The following is a 20,121-nucleotide window of genomic DNA, read 5'->3' as shown; positions in this document are numbered from 1 at the left end:
AGTTCCCTGGATCAACGCCCTATCAAGGAATCTAGTATATATAACCTGTAATATTATACTTTTCAAGAAAGGCATCCATGCCCTTCTTAAATTTTAATAGTGAAAACAACATTACAACATCATGCGGCAGAGAGTTCCATAGTCTCACTGCTCTTACAGTAAAGAATCCCCGTCTGTGATTATGATTAAACCTTCTTTCGTCCAGACGTAGAAGATGCTCCCTTGTCCCTGTCTCAGGCCTCAGAGTAAAAAGATCAGTAGAAAGGTCTTTGTACTGTCCCCTCATATACTTGTACATAGTAATAAGATCACCCCTAAGCCTTCGTTTTTCCAAACTAAATAACCCCAAGTGTAATAACCTGTCTTGGTATTGCAGACCCCCAGTCCTCTAATAACCTTGGTCGCTCTTCTCTGCACCCGCTCTAGTTCAGCTATGTCTTTCTTATGAACCGGAGACCAGAACTGTACACAGTATTCTAAGTGTGGTCGCACTAGTGACTTGTATAGAGGTAAAATTATGTTCTCCTCATGAGCATCTATGCCTCTTTTAATGCATCCCATTATTTTGTTTGCCTTTGCAGCAGCTGCCTGACACTGGCCACTAAACGTGAGCTTGTCGTCCACCAATACACCCAGGTCTTTTTCAGTTACAGTTTTGCCCAGTGATTTACAATTAAGCATATAATTAGACATTTTATTTCCTCTGCCCAAGTGCATTACCTTACATTTATCCCCATTAAAGCTCATTTGCCATTTATCAGCCCAAGCTTCTAGTTTACATAGATCCTCCTGTAATATAAAATTGTCCTCCTCTGTATTGATTACCATGCAGAGTTTAGTGTCATCTGCAAATATTGAAATACTACTCTGTATGCCCCCTACAAGGTCATTAATAAATATGTTAAAAAGAAGGGGCCCAATACTGACCCCTGTGGTACCCCACTGTTAACTGAGACCCAGTCTGAGTGTTTTCCATTAATAACCACCCTTTGTTTCCTATCACTGAGCCAGTTCTTAACCAACATACATATATTTTCCCCTATCCCCATTGTTCTCATTTTATGCATAAACCTTTTGTGTGGAACCGTATCAAAAGCTTTTGAAAAGTCCATATACACAACATCCACTGCATTTCCTTGGTCCAGTCCGGAACTTGCCTCCTCATAAAAGCTAATCAGATTAGTTTGATAGGAACGGTCCCGTGTAAACCCATGTTGATATTGGGTCATGAGGTTATTCTTCTTCAGATACTCTAGTATAGCATCTCTTAGGAAACCCTCCAGGATTTTACCCACAGTAGAGGTTAAGCTTATTGGCCTATAATTTCCAAGTTCGGTTTTTGTCCCCTTTTTGAATATTGGCACCACATTTGCTATACGCCAGTCCTGCGGTACAGACCCTGTTATTACGGATCCTTTAAAGATTAAAAATAATGGTCTATCTATGACGTTACTTAATTCCTGCAGTACTCGCGGGTGTATCCCATCCGGGCCCGGGGATTTGTCAACTTTAGTGATTTTTAGACGCCGCCGTACTTCCTGCTGGGTTAAACAAGTGACATTTAATGGAGAATTTTTGTCATCACTGATCATGTTTTCTGTCATGCGATTTTCTTGTATAAATATTGGCTTTTTCCTCATCCTCATCCACCATTTCACCTAGACTATTTTTAAGGGGGCCAACACTATCATTTTTTAGTTTTTTTTTACTATTTATGTAGTTAAAGAATATTTTGGGATTATTTTTACTTTCTCTGGCAATGAGTCTCTCTGTTTATCACAGTAAAAATTTTCTTTACTTCTATTTTTATAGTAATCTTAATGTGATGGATGAATTGTATTTTATAAGGGAGAAAGGTTATCATCCAGACCTTACCTCTTCTGGTTTCACTTTCTCGAATCAAGAAGGAACCGCTTTGGTTACAGCTCACCAGAAGCAACTCTTCTGCTTTCTCCCGGTTTATACCTTTATATAACCACCTGTAATAGTAATCAGGAACTTGAGGTTAGGAACTGCCTGGTTCCTTATGTATTATGTTGTAATTTTGCAATATATTTGGCTGCACGGTGGTTCAGTGGTTATCACTGGGTTCAAATCCCACCAATCACAACATCTGCAAGGCGTTTGTATGTATCTCCCCGTGTTTGCGTGGATTTCCTCCGGGTTCTCCAAATACATACTGATAGGGAATGTAGATTGTGAGCCCCAATTGGGACAGTGGATATAATGTCTGTAAAGAGCTGTGGAATTAATGGCGCTATATAAGTGAGTAAAATAAATAAAATAAATATTTGTACAGAAGACCCTCTATGTGAAAATGTAATGTTATAGATTTAGACAGCACAAAAAAAGTCAAGATAGAAACTGCACCTAATGGATCACATGGACTAACAGTGTAATAAATTGGGTACATTTTGCTTGATAAGTTAGGTTTAGGAATCCTCAAGAAACAGGGAGAGATCACACATATCCATGCAGATATTGCCTTGGTTGGATTTGATCCAATGACTATCATGTTCCAAGACAACGGTGCATCGTGCTAATGTTACTATGATTATATGATTTCGATTTACCTGTTGTACACTTTTGCAACATATTTTCTAGGCATATAGCACTCCTTTCCAGTTGAAATTGACTTTACCTTCCACCAGTCACCATCCCTGTAAGATAATAATAGTAAACATTGGTTACAAATAACTATTAGCTTAAGCTTATCATATGGTCATCATCTACAGAGATCTGACCAATGTCCAAGGCAATGCCTAATGTAACAGTGAAGTAATGCACACTGTTCTCAGAATTCATTGCATTGATGTAGAAATTTTATATACCCGGATTAGACACAAAGATGGAACCACCGCAGTACGTAAAACATAAGAACAAGCCAATAAAGAGAAGGGCTGCATAGAATTTGTCTGCAATGCCCTAGTGGCAGTGGAGATCCACTCCTCTTCCTCTTTGAAGAGGGCTTTTGTATATTACAATTCCCAGAGATGCATTGCATGGCCTATAAGTCTCCTTATACTGGCTTGGCACTCTCTACAAGGAGAAACGTTCCCCCTTAGATCCACCCAAAGGCCTCTTACCCAGCCAAATCAGACCTTCTGCTTTGCACTTATGAGGAGCAAACTCCCCAAAATATGTGTCTGCAAATGGAGTGTCTGGGTTGGATCCTTTTCCTAAGATATGTGGCAAGGCTCGTTAAAGGGTAGATATTGACTTTTAGGATAGCTATATCCAATAAATTGCACTAGAGTTCCAGTCCACTTCCTCTCTGAAGATTTGTATCTGTAATGTCCTGCATTTTTTTTATAATCCCACAAGGCCTTTGTTTTTTGAGGAAAAGTAAAAAAAACAATGTACACAAACTACCACAGTGTCACCTGTGGCTTCCAAATTTGGACATTTGTTTCTGGTCAATTTTGGGGAAAGTTATGTGTATACAACATCTAATGAATATATATATATCATATATCCCCTGACCAAGCTATATGCGAAACGTGAATTAGGTGCTTTTGTATAGGCGAGTCATTATCAATACCACTGGGTATATGCTGTATTTCAATATGTGGGACCCTTTCTGTTGTTCATTGCTTTCTTCCATGCATTGATTATTTTGGGCACTCTGGACCTTGCCTTTCAGTAAAGTACTGTGATAGCAATTGAACTATCATTTAATTTTGTCCTTTTGCTCACCCATTTACTGTAATAATTTGTTATATGCTTGACCTTGTATGGTTTGTCAATTGCTTTTAATTTTACAGTAATAAAAATATATATCTTTTTATCTATCCCAAGTTTTGCACAATTCTTTTAGAAGAATGTTTTGGCCTTATTGTGCATATGGCTTTTTACATTTATGTTCTTGAAATACCAATATAGGGGTGAATATTATATATATATATATATATATATATATATATATATATATATATATATATATATATATATATATATGTAGTACATAACATTGTAGTCTAGGTTTATAGATAATGTACTAACAGTGCAGTCAGGAACACAAATTCAATTGATTGACTTTGAAAAATATCCAAATAGCAAGCATGGGAATATGCAATTTACATCTCAGTTTGGTGATAAAAATATTATTTTTGGGGGATCTGGTATCTTTTTGTCTAGCAGGGTATGTTAAAAACACGAGGGTATAAAAAGTCCACTAACTCATTATTGCAATTTGACAGTTATCATCCTGGACATGTAGAAAGAGCTGTCCCATATGGTCAGTTTCGGAGCCTCTGCTGCATTCATGCCACTGACAGTGATTTTATCCAACAAGCAAAGGCCTACTTTAATCTAAATATTAATTTGAAGTTATTATTGTGGAAGCATATAATAAATAGAGATGAGCGGTGTTCGACTAGAACTGTTCGCCAATCTCAAATTCGAGCTGTTTTGGGCGGTGTTCGAGTTGTTCGACGAACCCGAACGATTTGCAAAAAATTCGGCTGTTCGAGGTTATGTTCGATAACTGTTCGTACACCAAAAGCGTGTCCTGCATGGATTGTCTGCCACTCACTGTAATGCCACAGCCATGGTGGTTGTGGCATTACAGTGATTGCCCAAATCGATGGGAACAGTGCCAACAGTGAAACATGAAAAGCCGGCAATTCAGCAGCGGCATACACCTGTACCCGACAATTTAGAACCGAAAGAATAGAGCTTCACACATAGATTAGATAGATATAAACATGTCAGCCACATATATACGAAGTACAGTGAAAGTGCTGCTTACTGTACTTGTCATTTAGCGTAAAGGATTTATCAAAAAAAATAATAGTGTTTTCATGCACCGTCTCTTTAAAAAAGCCGGCCGGCAATTCAGCAGCGGTACCCGACAATTTATAACAGACAGAATAGAGCTTCACACATAGATTAGATAGATAGAAACATGTCAGTCACATATATATGAAGTACAGTGACAGTGTTGGTTACTGTACTTGTCATTTAGTATTAAAATAAAGGATTTATTATTAAAAAAATTGGCGTGGGGTTCCCCTTAATTTTAGGCTCTAGCGGAGGTTAAGCAGACGGCTGGGGCAGATGTTTGAAGCCTGGGAAGGGGGTAATACCCACGGAGCTTCCCAGGCTACTAATATCAGCCCCCAGCTGAATACATAGCCTTTACTAGCTATTAAAATGGGGGACCCCCCCAAAAAAATGACGTGGGGTCCCCCCTAATTTAATAGCTAGCAAAGGCTAGGCAGACAGCTGGGGGCTGATATTAATAGCCCAGGAAGGGAGCCATGAATATTGGCCCCCTCCCAGGCTAGAAACACCAGCCGTCAGCCGCCCCAGAAATGGCGCATTCATAGGATGCGCCAATTCTGGCACTTAGCCTCGCTCTTCCACGCTGCCCTGGTGCGGTGGCAGGGGGTAATAGGGTTGGGGTTGATGTCAGCTTATAATGCCAGCTGACATCAAGCCCAGGTTAGTAATGGAGAGGCGTCTATAAGACACCCCCATTACTAACCCCATAGTCAAAGTTAAAAAAAACACAAACACCCAGAATAAAGTCCTTTAATTGAAATAAAGACACAGTCCTTTATTGTTCTAAATTAAACCATACTTACCGTCACGCCCATTCCAGCTGAAGCCAACGATCTCCTGCAATAAAAGAAAAATAATAAAGCAACCTCATCCTTACCTTTCCATGGTTCCCACGACAGCTTCAGCTCTGCTACATCGAGATGACAGGCTGGACCGCAGCAGAACGCTGCCATCCAGCCTCTCATCCCGCAGACACTGAGAAGCGCAGGCATGCTTGCGCTGCTCAGCGTCTCTCTGTGACGACATCCAGATGAGCCGAGTTCATGTCCAATGAACTCGGCTCACCTCATGCACGTCACTGACAGCGTGGGAAAATTCTCAAGCTGAAGCGCTGAGTGCAGGAGAATTTTCCCACGCTGTCAGTGACGTGCATAAGGTGAGCTCATGTCCAATGAACTCAGCTCACCTCCTGCACGTCACTGACAGCGTGGGAGAATTCTCCTGCACTCAGCGCTTCAGTGTGACAATTCTCCCACGCTGAAGCGCTGAGTGCAGGAGAATTTTCCCACGCTGTCAGTGACGTGCATGAGGTGAGCCGAGTTCATTGGACATTAACTCGGCTCATCTGGATGCCCTCACAGAGAGACACTGTGGAGCGCAAGCAAGCCTGCGCTTCTCAGTGTCTGCGGGATGACAGACTGGATGGCAGCGTTCTGCTGCGGTCCAGCCTGTCATCTCGATGTAGCAGAGCTGAAGCTGTCATGGGAACCATGGAAAGGTAAGGATGATGTTGCTTTATTATTTTTCTTTTATTTCAGGAGATCGTTGGCTTCAGCTGGAATGGGCGTGATGGTAAGTATGGTTTAATTTAGAACAATAAAGAATTGTGTGTTTATTTCAATTAAAGGACTTTTTTCTGGGTGTTGTGTTTTTTTTAAATACTTTACTAGAAATTCATGGTGGTCATGTCTAATATTGGCGTGACCCCATGAATTTCGGGCTTAGGGCCAGCTGATAATGCCAAGCTGGCCCTAACCCCTTTATTACCCAGTGAGCCACCGCATCAGGGCCCTGGATGAGTTGGGTACAGCGCCAGAAGATGGCGCTTCTATGAACGCGCCATTTTCCGGGGTGGCTGCGGACTGCAATTTGCAGCGGGGGTGGCCCAGAAAGCTTGGGCCTCCCTGCGCTGCGGATTCCAGCCCCCAGCTGCCTAGTTGTACCTGGCTGGACACAAAAACAGGGCGAAGCCCCACGTCAATTTTCTTTAAATTATTTCATGAAATAATTAAGAAAAAAGGGCTTCCCTATATTGTTGTGTCCGGCCAGGTACAAATAGGCAGCTGGTGGTTGGGGGCAGCCCGTTCCTGCCTGCTGTACCTGGCTGGACACAAATATAGTGCGAAGCCCCACGTCAATTTTTTTAAAATTATTTCATGAATTTCCTGAAATAATTTAAAAAAATTTAAGTGGGGCTTCGCACTATATTTGTGTCCAGCCAGGTACAGCAGGCAGGAACGGGCTGCCCCCATCCACCAGCTGCCTATTTGTACCTGGCCGGACACAACAATATAGGGAAGCCCTTTTTTTCTTAATTATTTCATGAATTTCATGAAATAATTAAAAAAAATTGAAGTGGGGCTTCGCACAATATTTGTGTCCAGCCAGGTACAGCAGGCAGGAACGGGCTGCCCCCAACCACCAGCTGCCTATTTGTACCTGGCCGGACACAACAATATAGGGAAGGCCTTTTTTTCTTAATTATTTCATGAATTTCATGAAATAATTAAAAAAAAAGTACGTGGGGCTTCGCCCTATTTTTGTGTCCAGCCAGGTACAACTAGGCAGCTGGGGGCTGGAATCTGCAGCGCAGGGAGGCCCAAGCTTTCTGGGCCCCCCCCCCCGCTACAAATTGCAGTCCGCAGCCACCCCGGAAAATGGCGCGTTCATAGAAGCGCCATCTTCTGGCGCTGTACCCAACTCATCCAGGGCCCTGGTGCGGTGGCTCACTGGGTAATAAAGGGGTTAGGGCCAGCTTGGTATTATCAGCTGGCCCCAAGCCCAAAATTCATGGGGTCACGCCAGTATTAGACATGACCGCCATGAATTTCTAGTAAAGTATTTAAAAAAAACACAACACCCAGAATAAAGTCCTTTAATTGAAATAAAGACACAATTCTTTATTGTTCTAAATTAAACCATACTTACCATCACACCCATTCCAGCTGAAGCCAACGATCTCCTGCAATAAAAGAAAAATAATAAACCAACCTCATCCTTACCTTTCCATGGTTCCCACGACAGCTTCAGCTCTGCTACATCGAGATGACTGGCTGGACCGCAGCAGAACGCTGCCATCCAGTCTGTCATCCCGCAGACACTGAGAAGCGCAGGCATGCTTGCGCTCCTCACTGTCTCGCTGTGACGGCATCCAGATGAGCCGAGGTCATGTCCAATGAACTCGGCTCACCTCATGCACGTCACTGACAGCGTGGGAAAATTCTCACGCTGAAGTGCTGAGTGCAGGAGAATTCTCCCACGCTGTCAGTGATGTGCATGAGGTGAGCTCATGTCCAATGAACTCAGCTCACCTCCTGCACGTCACTGACAGCGTGGGAAAATTCTCCTGCAATCAGCGCTTCAGCGTGAGAATTTTCCCACGCTGTCAGTGACGTGAATGAGGTGAGCCGAGTTCATTGGACATGAACTCGGCTCATCTGGATGTCGTCACAGAGAGACGCTGAGCAGCGCAAGCAAGCCTGCGCTTCTCAGTGTCTGCGGGATGACAGGCTGGATGGCAGCGTTCTGCTGCGGTCCAGCCTGTCATCTCGATGTAGCAGAGCTGAAGCTGTCTTGGGAACCATGGAAAGGTAAGGATGAGGTTGCTTTATTATTTTTCTTTTATTGCAGGAGATCGTTGGCTTCAGCTGGAATGGGCGTGACGGTAAGTATGGTTTAATTTAGAACAATAAAGGACTGTGTCTTTATTTCAATTAAAGGACTTTATTCTGGGTGTTTGTGTTTTTTTTAACTTTGACTATGGGGTTAGTAATGGGGGTGTCTTATAGACGCCTCTCCATTACTAACCTGGGCTTGATGTCAGCTGGCATTATAAGCTGACATCAACCCCAACCATATTACCCCCTGCCACCGCACCAGGGCAGCGTGGAAGAGCGAGGCTAAGTGCCAGAATTGGCGCATCCTATGAATGCGCCATTTCTGGGGCGGCTGACGGCTGGTGTTTCTAGCCTGGGAGGGGGCCAATATTCATGGCTCCCTTCCTGGGCTATTAATATCAGCCCCCAGCTGTCTGCCTAGCCTTTGCTAGCTATTAAATTAGGGGGGACCCCACGTCATTTTTTTTGGGGGGTCCCCCATTTTAATAGCTAGTAAAGGCTATGTATTCAGCTGGGGGCTGATATTAGTAGCCTGGGAAGCTCCGTGGGTATTACCCCCTTCCCAGGCTTCAAACATCTGCCCCAGCCGTCTGCTTAACCTCCGCTAGAGCCTAAAATTAAGGGGAACCCCACGCCAATTTTTTTAATAATAAATCCTTTATTTTAATACTAAATGACAAGTACAGTAACCAACACTATCACTGTACTTCATATATATGTGACTGACATGTTTCTATCTATCTAATCTATGTGTGATGCTCTATCTTTCTGTTCTAAATTGTCGGGTACCGCTGCTGAATTGCCGGCCGGCTTTTTTAAAGAGACAGTGCATGAAAACACTATTATTTTTTTAAATAAATCCTTTACACTAAATGACAAGTACAGTAAGCAACACTATCACTGTACTTATTATATATGTGACTGACATGTTTCTATCTATCTAATCTATGTGTGAAGCTCTATTCTTTCTGTTCTAAATTGTCGGGTACAGATGCTGAATTGCCGGCCGGCTTTTTTAAAGAGACGGTGCATGAAAACACTAATATTTTTTTTAATAAATCCTTTACACTAAATGACAAGTGCAGTAACCAACACTGTCACTGTGCTTCTTATATGTGTGACTGACATGTTTCTATCTATCTAATCTATGTGTGATGCTCTATTCCTTCTTGTCTAAATTGTCGGGTACCGGTGTATGCCGCTGCTGAATTTGCCGGCCGGCTTTTTTAAAGAGAGTGTCTTCTGAGCAGTTTGTCAGCTTTTGGACACCTTTGCAGGTGTTTTCTATGTGTTTCTATGTGTTTTTGTTTGCCTGCCATTGGTTTTAACGGTGTTCTAAGGTGTTCGACGAACAGTTCGACGAACAGTTCCTCGAACATCCCGGTGTTCGACGAACCGAACCGAACCCGAACACTACGGGGGTGGCTCAACACTAATAATAAAGCCAAAAATAAAAAAAGAGAAGACCTCATTCAGGGGGACCAAAGAATAGAACCCAATAAGGAATGTTCTATCATTCCAATTTAGTTCTATGTCTGACCTTTTGAAAAAGTGATCTGGATCTCTGTGACATATATAGAGATATATCAATCAGTCCATCTCTGAGACAAGCTAAAAATGTATGTGATTACCTATGTTGCAGGAGAATTGCAACAAATCGCACAACTTCATTCACTTTTATTTATTCATTAGATATTAGAATGAATAAATGAAAGAATGAATGAATGAATGGCCCATTTACTGCCCATGATTCTGAAGGCCGGGGCCACAGGGACTTCATCTGACTTTATTCAACCTCTTTTCACAAGGATCTCTGTGTGTATGAGGTTGTGTGCATGAATCAAGGATAACGCCGGGTTAGATGAGCGTCTCAGACAATGCTAACCTGAAAACATATTTATCTGCATCATACTCAACTTGCAGGAAAAAACAAAGAAGTTTAGGTCACTTACTCAGAAAGAATGTTCAGCTGCTCCCCATGTCGAATGCTTAAATCACCTTGACCAGTAGATGGGAAATTGAACAAAGCCACAAACACGCACTTGTCCACTGCTGAAGAACAAAAAGCCATGTTTGTGCAATGCAATAGAGAAGGTCACACGTTGTGACTTAGCAGGCAGCTTAGTGATGATGAGAGAGAGTGGAACAATACCATTTACAGTTCCTTACTTTCTTGTGCTCCAGTTCTCTAAATGCAGAGTTTTTGCTGATTTTCAGAACCAACTATTAATAGGTTTTCTGCTGACTTACTGGAGACACACTAGGAAACATCACATATTGTCCATGTATTAGCAATTCCATAAAATACTGTTATGCATATTTTGTCTCCAGGTGGTAGCCTATTAAAGATGGCAGAAGCAGGTGTGTCCAGTAAAATTTACATACTCCATAATTGTACCCATTTTTTATTTGCACTGTATGGATGTTAAAAGCATTACAATACCGTCCAGCCACCTTAATGAAAGTCCGGCAACAGGGAGAAAATGAACTTTATTCCTTCCAGGAGCCACTGGCTTTCAGTCATAGAGGCATGCCCGGAGCAGCTACACTCACCACTCAGTACACAGTGAGCGGCAGCATAAGCACATCCCTGCATTTTGATTGATAGTTCATTCTGCATAGATGCACATCAAAGTGAGCTGTCAATCAAAGCCCTAGAGCCCTAGGGCGTGCTTACAGCAGCCATTCACAATGTTGTGAGCAATGATGGAAGCCACTTCGGGCACGCCTCTGTGACTGAAAGCTGGTGGCTCTTGGTAGGAATAAAGTTAATTTCCTCCCATTAGCCCCTCTTTCAATAATACAGGAGGGTAGCATTGGAACGCTATTAACCTGCATATTAACCCTATATTTGCAGGATAATAGAGTTTGGAGACATGACAGGTTCCTTTTAAGAAATGCAGCTTTGTACTTTAGGGATAATCCACATGGTCATATAACTGCTCTATACATAAAGTGTACATTTAGAGATCTAATCCTATGCTATGAGATCTACCATGAAATACAGGCTGCAATACAATCATTTGAATGAGCTCTTTACCTACCAGAAATGAGTAGTGCTTGGGAATCCCAACTATATTGTGTCTAATGTAGATCACCCCAGTAAAGAAGTTATTTACCTTCATAACCATTTAACTATTAACAATTATCCCAATGCATCCAAAATGGAAAAAGCAGCAACTTGGCAGAGTCTTTACTGAATTTTCTTTACCATTTTGTTTCTACAGCTCCTGTGCTAATCTATGTAACACCATGGTAACTGACTACAAACAAACCCTTTTGAAACACTATATACTAAGAATAGCAATTATTGAAAACTTTTATATGGACATGTGCAGATCAATGTAAATATAATGGGTTCAACTTAGAATGTTTGCTATTTAAAGCTGTGTGCCCACGATGCATTTTTGGTGCGTTTTTTGGGGCGTATTTTCAGCGCGTAAACGCTCCAGAAACGCATTACATACCTTATCCCATGACTTCCTATGACATTCTGCAAGTTCTGTGCACATGGTCAGGATTTTTTCTGCGCAGATTTTACTCGCAGAAAAAAATACGGACATGACCAATTCTTGTGCGTTTCTGCATGCGTATTTGCCTATACAATGCATTGGAAAAACGCATGGCAAACACGCATACAAAAATGGGTCAAATATGCATGTAAAAACTGCATGCGTTTTTCTGCCAAGGAGATGCAGAAATGCTCAGGAAAATTTCTGCTTCATTTCTGCATCGTGGGCACATAGCCTTAAGGGGAAGAGGCAATTTGCCTATTTAAAGCTTCACTGTGTTCAGATAGCAGCAGATAAGAAATGCTTCCCTATTCTTCAGTGTTTGCATATAATTGTGTTGTCTTTCACTATGAGTGATGGAAAAAGTGAATACCGCCGCTGAGCACGGTGGAGCCTTGGCACAGCACATAGGAGGGCATCGAAATGCTTTGCTGGAGAACTTCAAATGCAATGGAAGAAAAGTAAAAGTTCTTACCAACAGGGCTTCTCTGGGTGCTCGACATGGTGGACTGTATAGCTGAATATCCCCTTTTGCTGGGCAAGCTCCCCATTCCTTGCTTTGTTTTCAGTAGTGAAATTCCTTCAGTAGTAAGAATCTGCCAGAAATAAGAGCCAAGTTATTAAACCTTTCCTGCATTGTGTGAGTAAAGATAATGCAAAAGGTTTACATTGCCCTCTAGATCGGAAACTAAGGACCTGCAAAGCCAAGAACATATAGAGAGGCTTGCTGACAAAGTGTAAAGTTAAGCTGGCCATACACATTAGATGGCTACCAGGGAACGATTCTTTGGCTGATTGTCGGCTGTCAGCCAAACTCTCCTATACAGAGGAACGTTTGCCCGGCCAATCGCTCCTGTGTTCTCCATTAGTAAGACTCCAACTGGGACGTTTTGTCGGTAGTTCATCTCTGGAAGAACAATGCGATCGGCGGACATGCACGAACAACATCACTCCCGACCATCAGTTGGCCTGCGCCACCATACACATTAGACCATTGGCGGAGTCCATCAATATCGACGGGTTCAGCTGATATTATTCTAATGTGTGTGGTGGCCGTTAATGACTTAAATGAATAATTGGGTGCAGTGCTTCAGTTTGCGAATACAGAGCTCCAAATTCTCACAGAAACATAAAATGGCACCGCAAATCAATTTTATTTATTGATTTATTTTTTTTACAAAATTCTGAATTTTTTTCAACAATTAAATAAAAAATAACTATACAAGTTTGGTATCAGGGTAGTTATACTTCTATAGAAAATCATATTGCTAGATAATTTTTTACCACACAAAGATCCCTGTAAAAACAAAACCCCAAAACCAAAATCACGTTTTTTTTCCGGCATTTCAATGTACTTCAATTTGTTGGGTTTGTTTTCCCCATTTTCCAGTATATTGTATGGTAAAATAAATAGCATCATTCAAAACTAGAACTCGTCCCACAAAAAAACTAATCTGATGGCGCTATGTTGGCGGAAAAATAAAAAACTTGTTACTCTTGGAATAAGGGGAGAAAAAAACAAAAGCGCAAAACTGACCTTTTCCTTAAGATGTTAATTTCTAACGTACTTCTGACAGAGAACAAGCTTATATGTATAAGATTTAATTATATCTCTTATAGGTGGAGTTTTTTCATATATACTGATATAGGAAAGTTAAAATGTATTGTTTTCTTTTGATAACAGGTTAACCGGCAGTCCTATGCAAAACTACTAACGACACATTTTAGTATTACATTTTCATGCAGTTTTTTTTATAATATTTCCGATATTATTACATACATACACCTGACTCCCATCTAAGGAGGTCACACAATTTCTGATATCAATCAAGGCAATGAATGTTTTGGAAACCGCTGTAATATTTCCAGCCCGATAACATTTGTATAAACAGAAGTGAAAGAACGTGATCATCATATATACATTGAATTTCTGTCTCCTGTACAGCGGAAAATTATTCATGTAGTGTTCCAGGTGTGTGATGTGTGCATTACACATTACTGTTTATTTCATGTGGGTGATGGGAGATCCACCCTTTTATAATAAAGATGCCTTGTGGTAAGTAGAAAAGTTTGTACGTGGAAAAGCTACAGCTGTCACCAGGTCATAGAAATGGTTGACAAACTGGAAAAATGTAGGTAATATCAAAGACAGAGAGAAAAAGTAATTGCGCTAGAGCATCCTGGGCAGCTTTAACTACATCAATTTATATTTAGCAGGTGTAAATTTGTGCAATAAACTGCACCAATTTTTGTCACACTTTTAGACCAGGTTCACACGTTGAGTATTTGGTGAGTTTTTTTACCTCAGTATCTGTAAGCCAGGAGTGGAACAATCAGAGGAAAAGTATAATAGAAACACGTCACCACTTCAGTATTTTTTTACCCTCTCTTGGTTTTGACTTACAAATACTGAGGTAAAAAACTCACCAAATACTCAACATGTGCATGTGGTCTTAAATAAATTTGTCCCTTCACAACCCCTTCAGTTAATTAATTACGCCTGCTTTTAAAAGTGAAGAAAAGAGAAAAGTAAAAAAATGTTACACAAATATATAATACGTGCCAAAATTTGCAACTTTCTTATGAAAATTGTAAAACACCCCCCCCCCCCCAAAAAAAAAAAAACTAACTAATTTTAAGTAAGGCTTTGAGCTAAAGCCAGAAATTGATTCAGCAAGAAAGAGAAGCATTAGTCTTTTCCACTTCTTTTTAACCCACTTCTGAATTTGGCTCAAAAGTGCATAAAAACTTGTATCTTATACCAGTGTTGGAAACCACCCATAGGCTAGGGTCACACGATAGTATAAAAAAAATAGGTCAGATTTTCATCCAGAAAAGTGGGACGATTTTTTTCTTACTTGTCATCCGTGTCCAGTCCGTGTGCAGCCCACATGCAATCCGTTTTTTTTTACTCAACAGCTGCTAATTATTTACAAGACCACAATGAACATTAATCTAATATCTGGTCATAGTCACTACATTGAAAACTATCAATGGTCACCTCATCCATAAAAATAAAAATTGCTTGTTGAGATTTATCTATCTCTACCAGGAAGCACACAGGAGAACAGGGAGAGGGGCCTGCAGCACTGAGAAGAAGCAGTGTGCTGCTAAATGTAGATTTAGTAGATAAGAATAGGATCGAAGCAGAAGGAGATTAAAAAACACCGAAAGGTATAAGAAAAAAAAAACTATATGTTGGTCTTGTACTGTATATTAACAATAGCCATGCAGATATTTTGTTTTGGGAAAAATATTGTCATTGTGGGAATAACGATTTAAGACTGGACATGCATATTCAACTACATCAGGAGGAGGGTGTGTGATCTTTTTGGGTATATTCCTTCAAAGTAAAATCATTCATGTGCTGTATAAAGATCTAAAGTCAGACAACTGAAGGGTAATGTTACACACAGCCAACCATATTTCACAATGTGCCTCTGTCAGCTAAAACGATCGTTCTCTATTAAATTTCACTTGATAAAGGATCGTTGTGGTTGAAATTGCCCATTTTCGTATTCTTAAGTCTACTTTGCTTATTAAGTCTAGTGGGCACCATCTATCTTTATTCCACTTAAAGTTGGTCACCAGATCAAAGATCAAGAGCATAGTCTTCCTAAAGAGATGGATATGTTTCCTTTAAAAAAAAAAAAAAAAGTGAATGAAAATAATTGAAAAATAACATTACAGTTACCCCCTAATTATAATATATAGCTACTGCAGGCAGCAGATACACATATCTGTTAGACCACCCTGGCCTAAGTTGATTAAATATGGGGTATATACATTAGAGTTTGTGGATGATTATTATACACTTTTATAGCCAGAGAATATATATTACCTTCATAAGTTAGTGTTAAATGAGAAATTCAGCTCTGCTACATCTGTATATAGCAGGATTATACATGACATACATGTTAGAAGAGTAGTAACATGATTTAAAGTGTCGTTACCCAGAGTTTTCTTAGAACCTAGTTATATATAGACATTGCCTCCTACCAGTGGTTGAGGTTAAAAGCCAGAGGAAAAATAACTTAGTGGCTGTATTGTGCGGACAAATTGTTATATTTTGTTGTCAGCAAAATTGACATATGCAAGGGCACTTATTATGTCATAAATTTTTATTTTTTAAGGGTGGGACATAATGCAAAAAATAAAAAATATTAGCCGATAAAGCAAACAAAAATAAAATCTCACTGAAAACTGGATGAGAGGGAGGTTAGGACATGATCAGAAACTGTAAAAAAAAAAAAATAATAGAAAAAATAATAATTTTTCAATTTTAGATGCACAGCACCACTGCCAGCATTTTTCCATCCTGTGTGATTAGACCCCAGTCATCTGATATCCATAGTGAAGTGATATTAAATGAGCTTCAAGCCACATTGATATTTTATCTCCCCAATGTAACTACAAGTGGCAGTCCTTAGACACCATGGCATAGCCAGAGAAAACCCCACAGAGTTGATTGCCCGGGTGTCAAATTATATGGGGGTGCAGAGTTTTCCACACTTTCCCTCGCTGTCAAATGATGCAGGACCAGTGTCAGGGAATGGCCACTGCACTGAGCTTTTTGGAAGCAGTACGTGAGTGCTCCACAGTGGCTGTCAAGATGAGAAAGCTCTCCATATAATCAAGTAAGCTTTGTTATCTCGGTCGTTGGCAATACAGATAGCAGCAGCTGATGGCAAACTCATCTTGACTGTTGCAATCGGTAACGGCAGTGACCGAGATGACAGAGGCTGACCAGCTAATGAATGTGTTGAATCATGTGCTCTCCCTTAGCTCTCTACCTCTCCTCTTGTAATTTTTTGAGCGGACAGAGGGGAGGTCTCCTTTAAAAAAAAAAAATAACAAAAATTTATGAAAAAAATATACATGTATATATAATTTTTCTCTTCAGCAGACTTTTTGTAACGCTACCTATTGAGATTGCTAGGGTTAGGGTTAGGACTAGTATTAGCATTAGGGTAATAAACAAGTAAAAAAAAAAATTGTAAAAACACAAAAAAAATAAGATAAAAAATATATATATTATGACAACGTACTGTATAACTGTTCATTTGATAAATTCTATTTTGGATTTCAGCAAAATACCAGAACAAACTGGAGGGTCAAGGATAAACTATAATTACGTTTTTCTTAAAAGATAATACATGTGCTACTGGACTGGTGGAAGGGACTCAGGAAGGGCTAGTGGTCCCCAGGTAAGGGAGCATAAAATACTTCTCTTGCCCTGAGCTCTGGCAACCCATGCTGCACCACTGTTTGGATAACCGTGACATTAGGCCACTATACACCTCCTGCAAATGGGGTTTTGCTGTGTCAGGGTGTAGTCAGACTGCTGTATTACTCGCACGAGGATCGCATCGCAATCCTCGAACTGGCTGCCAGCTCTCCTTACCCGAGCGCGACAGCTGCATAGAAATACATGCTGTAATGCTCAGGTCAGGAGAGCTGACTGCCAGTCCGAGGATTGCGATGTTATCCTCGCGCTAGTAATACAGCAGTCTGGCTGTGCCCTCAGACTGGTTGACACATAAGCCGCAATGAATTTACCAAAACGTGCTATGATTATTACTATTATTACCAGCCTAGAAAACCAATGGGGATGTCCTAGTAGACAATTACAGTGGACCATATGTAGATTGATTCTGACTAAAAGGGGTTTCACAATGAAATATATAAGGGAAGACGCGCTGCAAGGAGAAGGAATATTCATACTGAAATCACTCAGGCATTTCAACATGTGATGTATGGTAGGCACCGCATTTATACCAATGCCATACATAGACCATAAAGCTCCAGTTTCTTTCTTTGTCTTATAGACAATTATGTGTTTTCCTGATTGATCAAGATTTACATTGACAATATGAAGTCTGAGATTTAGTAGCATTAAATGGACACTAATGATTTAATGGACTATCCAGTCTATTAGGGGTTCGATACATCCAGTGCTGTATCATCCATATCTGTAAAGGGGGCACGGCATATACTTATTCCCTTGTGAAGGTAGATGCATACATAGGAAAATCTCATGACTATCCAATGGTTATCTATGGCCATAGTAAAGGGCACTTAGGTAGAAACTGTCCTCTCAAAAGGTATTCTGATTTAGCACCCATTAATGTTATTGCCAGTCAGTAATGAAAAATGGACCTAAATGTTTTTGCCAACTGGCTCTTGTTGGACTGGGTGAAAACTAATGGGATGTAGATAGAAGAATATCATAGTAACATAGTAATGTAGATCCGTACGTAAAAACCTAGATCCACCAAGTTCAACCTTCCTCCCAAGTGATCACCCACAGCAAGAAAACTGCCAATCATGGTTTGGTTGCTCCCAATTCCAGTTGGCTAAGAACTGCAGCTCCGAATCTGCATCATTGAACTGTAGATTTTGATAACTCAATCTGGAAGGGGGTGAAAAGGAAACATTTGCTCAAGAGCCATTTTTAGCAATACACAATGAATTGTTCATGGGAGATGTTTACAGAATAATTATCAACGTCCACAAAAGTAGAAGTTTATTCTTCAAAGTTTAAAAGTTAGGCCATATTCACATGTTGTGTTTAAACACATACATGAAACAAATGGTCCCGGTGTTATTGGTGTTTTGAATCAATCTGTCCGTTTTTACGATCAGTGTAATCAGTGTTTTTCATGGATGGATAAAGAAATAAATAAATTAGAAAGCTTCTCCTATACCTTGCAATGTTAAATACGGACAACACACAGACTGTACTCTGATGCCATCCGTGTGCTGTACGTGTTTTTCACAAACCCATAGACTTCTATTGGCACGATTCATCCATGATACCATAGAAAAATGGACATGTCTCCATGAGGTTTGCATCGACGCAGTCTGTGAAAATACACGGACATGTGAATAGCACCATAGATTATAATGGGTGCATGTTGTATCCATAAAAAAGATGGATAGAACAAGTACGTGAGACACGGACCAGTGAATGTGTGAATAAAGCCTTAGAGGAAGAGAATGTGCTCTCATTTCAAGGATCTGTTGCTTTCCCTTGTAGATACATCTTTAAAGCTTATACAGCCTCCATTATCAGGAAAACCTCAAAGTATTAGGACATGTGCAGATTATCAGCCCTAGATCTAGATTTCACATCTGTGCTACTAGTTACATTGCAATATCATGATAATAATAATTTCATCATTTTTATGTAGTATTAATTTCAAATACTCTGATAATATAGTTGGTTTTATATGGGAGAAAATTAGCAAGAGTCACCTTACTTTACATAGTAGATGGAGATGAGGTAGGTAGATAAATAAAAGCAGAGAGATGATATTAGATAGTCTGATATTAGATGATATATGGATGGATGGATGGATGGATGGATGGCAGAGCTGAATATTTCATTGAACCTTCTGAGACTGATTTGGGATAACTCTGTAGTTATCAGATATAGAAGCACATGTATCGCCTTGTGAATTCACAATAAATTCTACCAAATTCCAAACTTTCTATCCTCAACATCGTGTCAGGGATAGTTTTGAAATATTTTGCAATTTTTTGTAATTTTGTATGTAAAATGTCATCAGATCAGAATTGGAATTGCAAGTTATAGTTACTGCAATAAACCTTTTCATGATAGAAAAACATTTCCAGCGTCCGCTATTCAAGGTCAAGATTATGGTAGGAGATAATGGCGCGAGATTATTTCTATTGTCAAAAAAAGCTACAAAGACTCCATTGCTAGTTTAACATGTAGGAACCAGCTCAATGAATCCAAAAACGAGACCCAAATGTCAGAAAATAAATGTATTGGCCTGGTCTGACCTGGTGTCTGCCAATTTTTAGAAGTAGAACATGTGATTAATGCCTAATAAATTTGGTGCATTCTCCTGAGAAATTATGCTACACCCCAGACTGAAAACTTTCAGATCTTGAGAAAACATGAAAATGTCAACTGGATGCATTATAACATTAGCGCATGCTCCCTATAATTTCTTATAAATAAGCCTCAATATGTCTCAACTTCGGCAAAGTGACCAGAATGGAAAACAGCTATTTCTATCTAGGAAGTTGGATGACGCCCATAAGTAGCAGAGGTGAATTTGTCACGTTGATTGTATTTGAATGTAGTTCTTTATACAAGATTGAATTATACATTGATATAGTAAAAAAACTCAACTTAGCTTTATTTGCATGTGTTTTATATAAAATGTATTCTTAGG

The 20,121-nt window shown here is 40.0% G+C and overlaps 1 protein-coding gene across 2 annotated transcripts in view; it reads right to left on the bottom strand.

Moving 5' to 3' along the window:
• SLA2 (Src like adaptor 2) overlaps positions 1-20,121 on the bottom strand; it is a 33,642-nt gene that overhangs the window by 10,421 nt on the left and 3,100 nt on the right. Inside the window, exons 2-5 of one of the 2 annotated variants that reach the window (XM_073683666.1) lie at positions 12,390-12,510; positions 10,355-10,454; positions 2,574-2,660; positions 1,876-1,979 (exon numbers count right to left, since the gene is read on the bottom strand). In XM_073683666.1, the coding sequence (XP_073539767.1) occupies positions 1,876-1,979; positions 2,574-2,660; positions 10,355-10,454; positions 12,390-12,465 (367 nt within the window). In that variant the 5' untranslated portion in view covers positions 12,466-12,510. The remainder of the gene's footprint in view (positions 1-1,875; positions 1,980-2,573; positions 2,661-10,354; positions 10,455-12,389; positions 12,511-20,121) is intronic. The other variant, XM_073683667.1, reaches the window with a different exon arrangement.

This window comes from Phyllobates terribilis, unplaced genomic scaffold (assembly GCF_046119375.1).
Source record: "Phyllobates terribilis strain yellow unplaced genomic scaffold, ASM4611937v1 Scaffold_5__5_contigs__length_657084704, whole genome shotgun sequence".
NCBI classification, from domain to species: domain Eukaryota; kingdom Metazoa; phylum Chordata; class Amphibia; order Anura; family Dendrobatidae; genus Phyllobates; species Phyllobates terribilis.
Note: the sequence above shows the minus strand (reverse complement) of the source record. Positions and strands in the feature narration are given on the sequence as shown.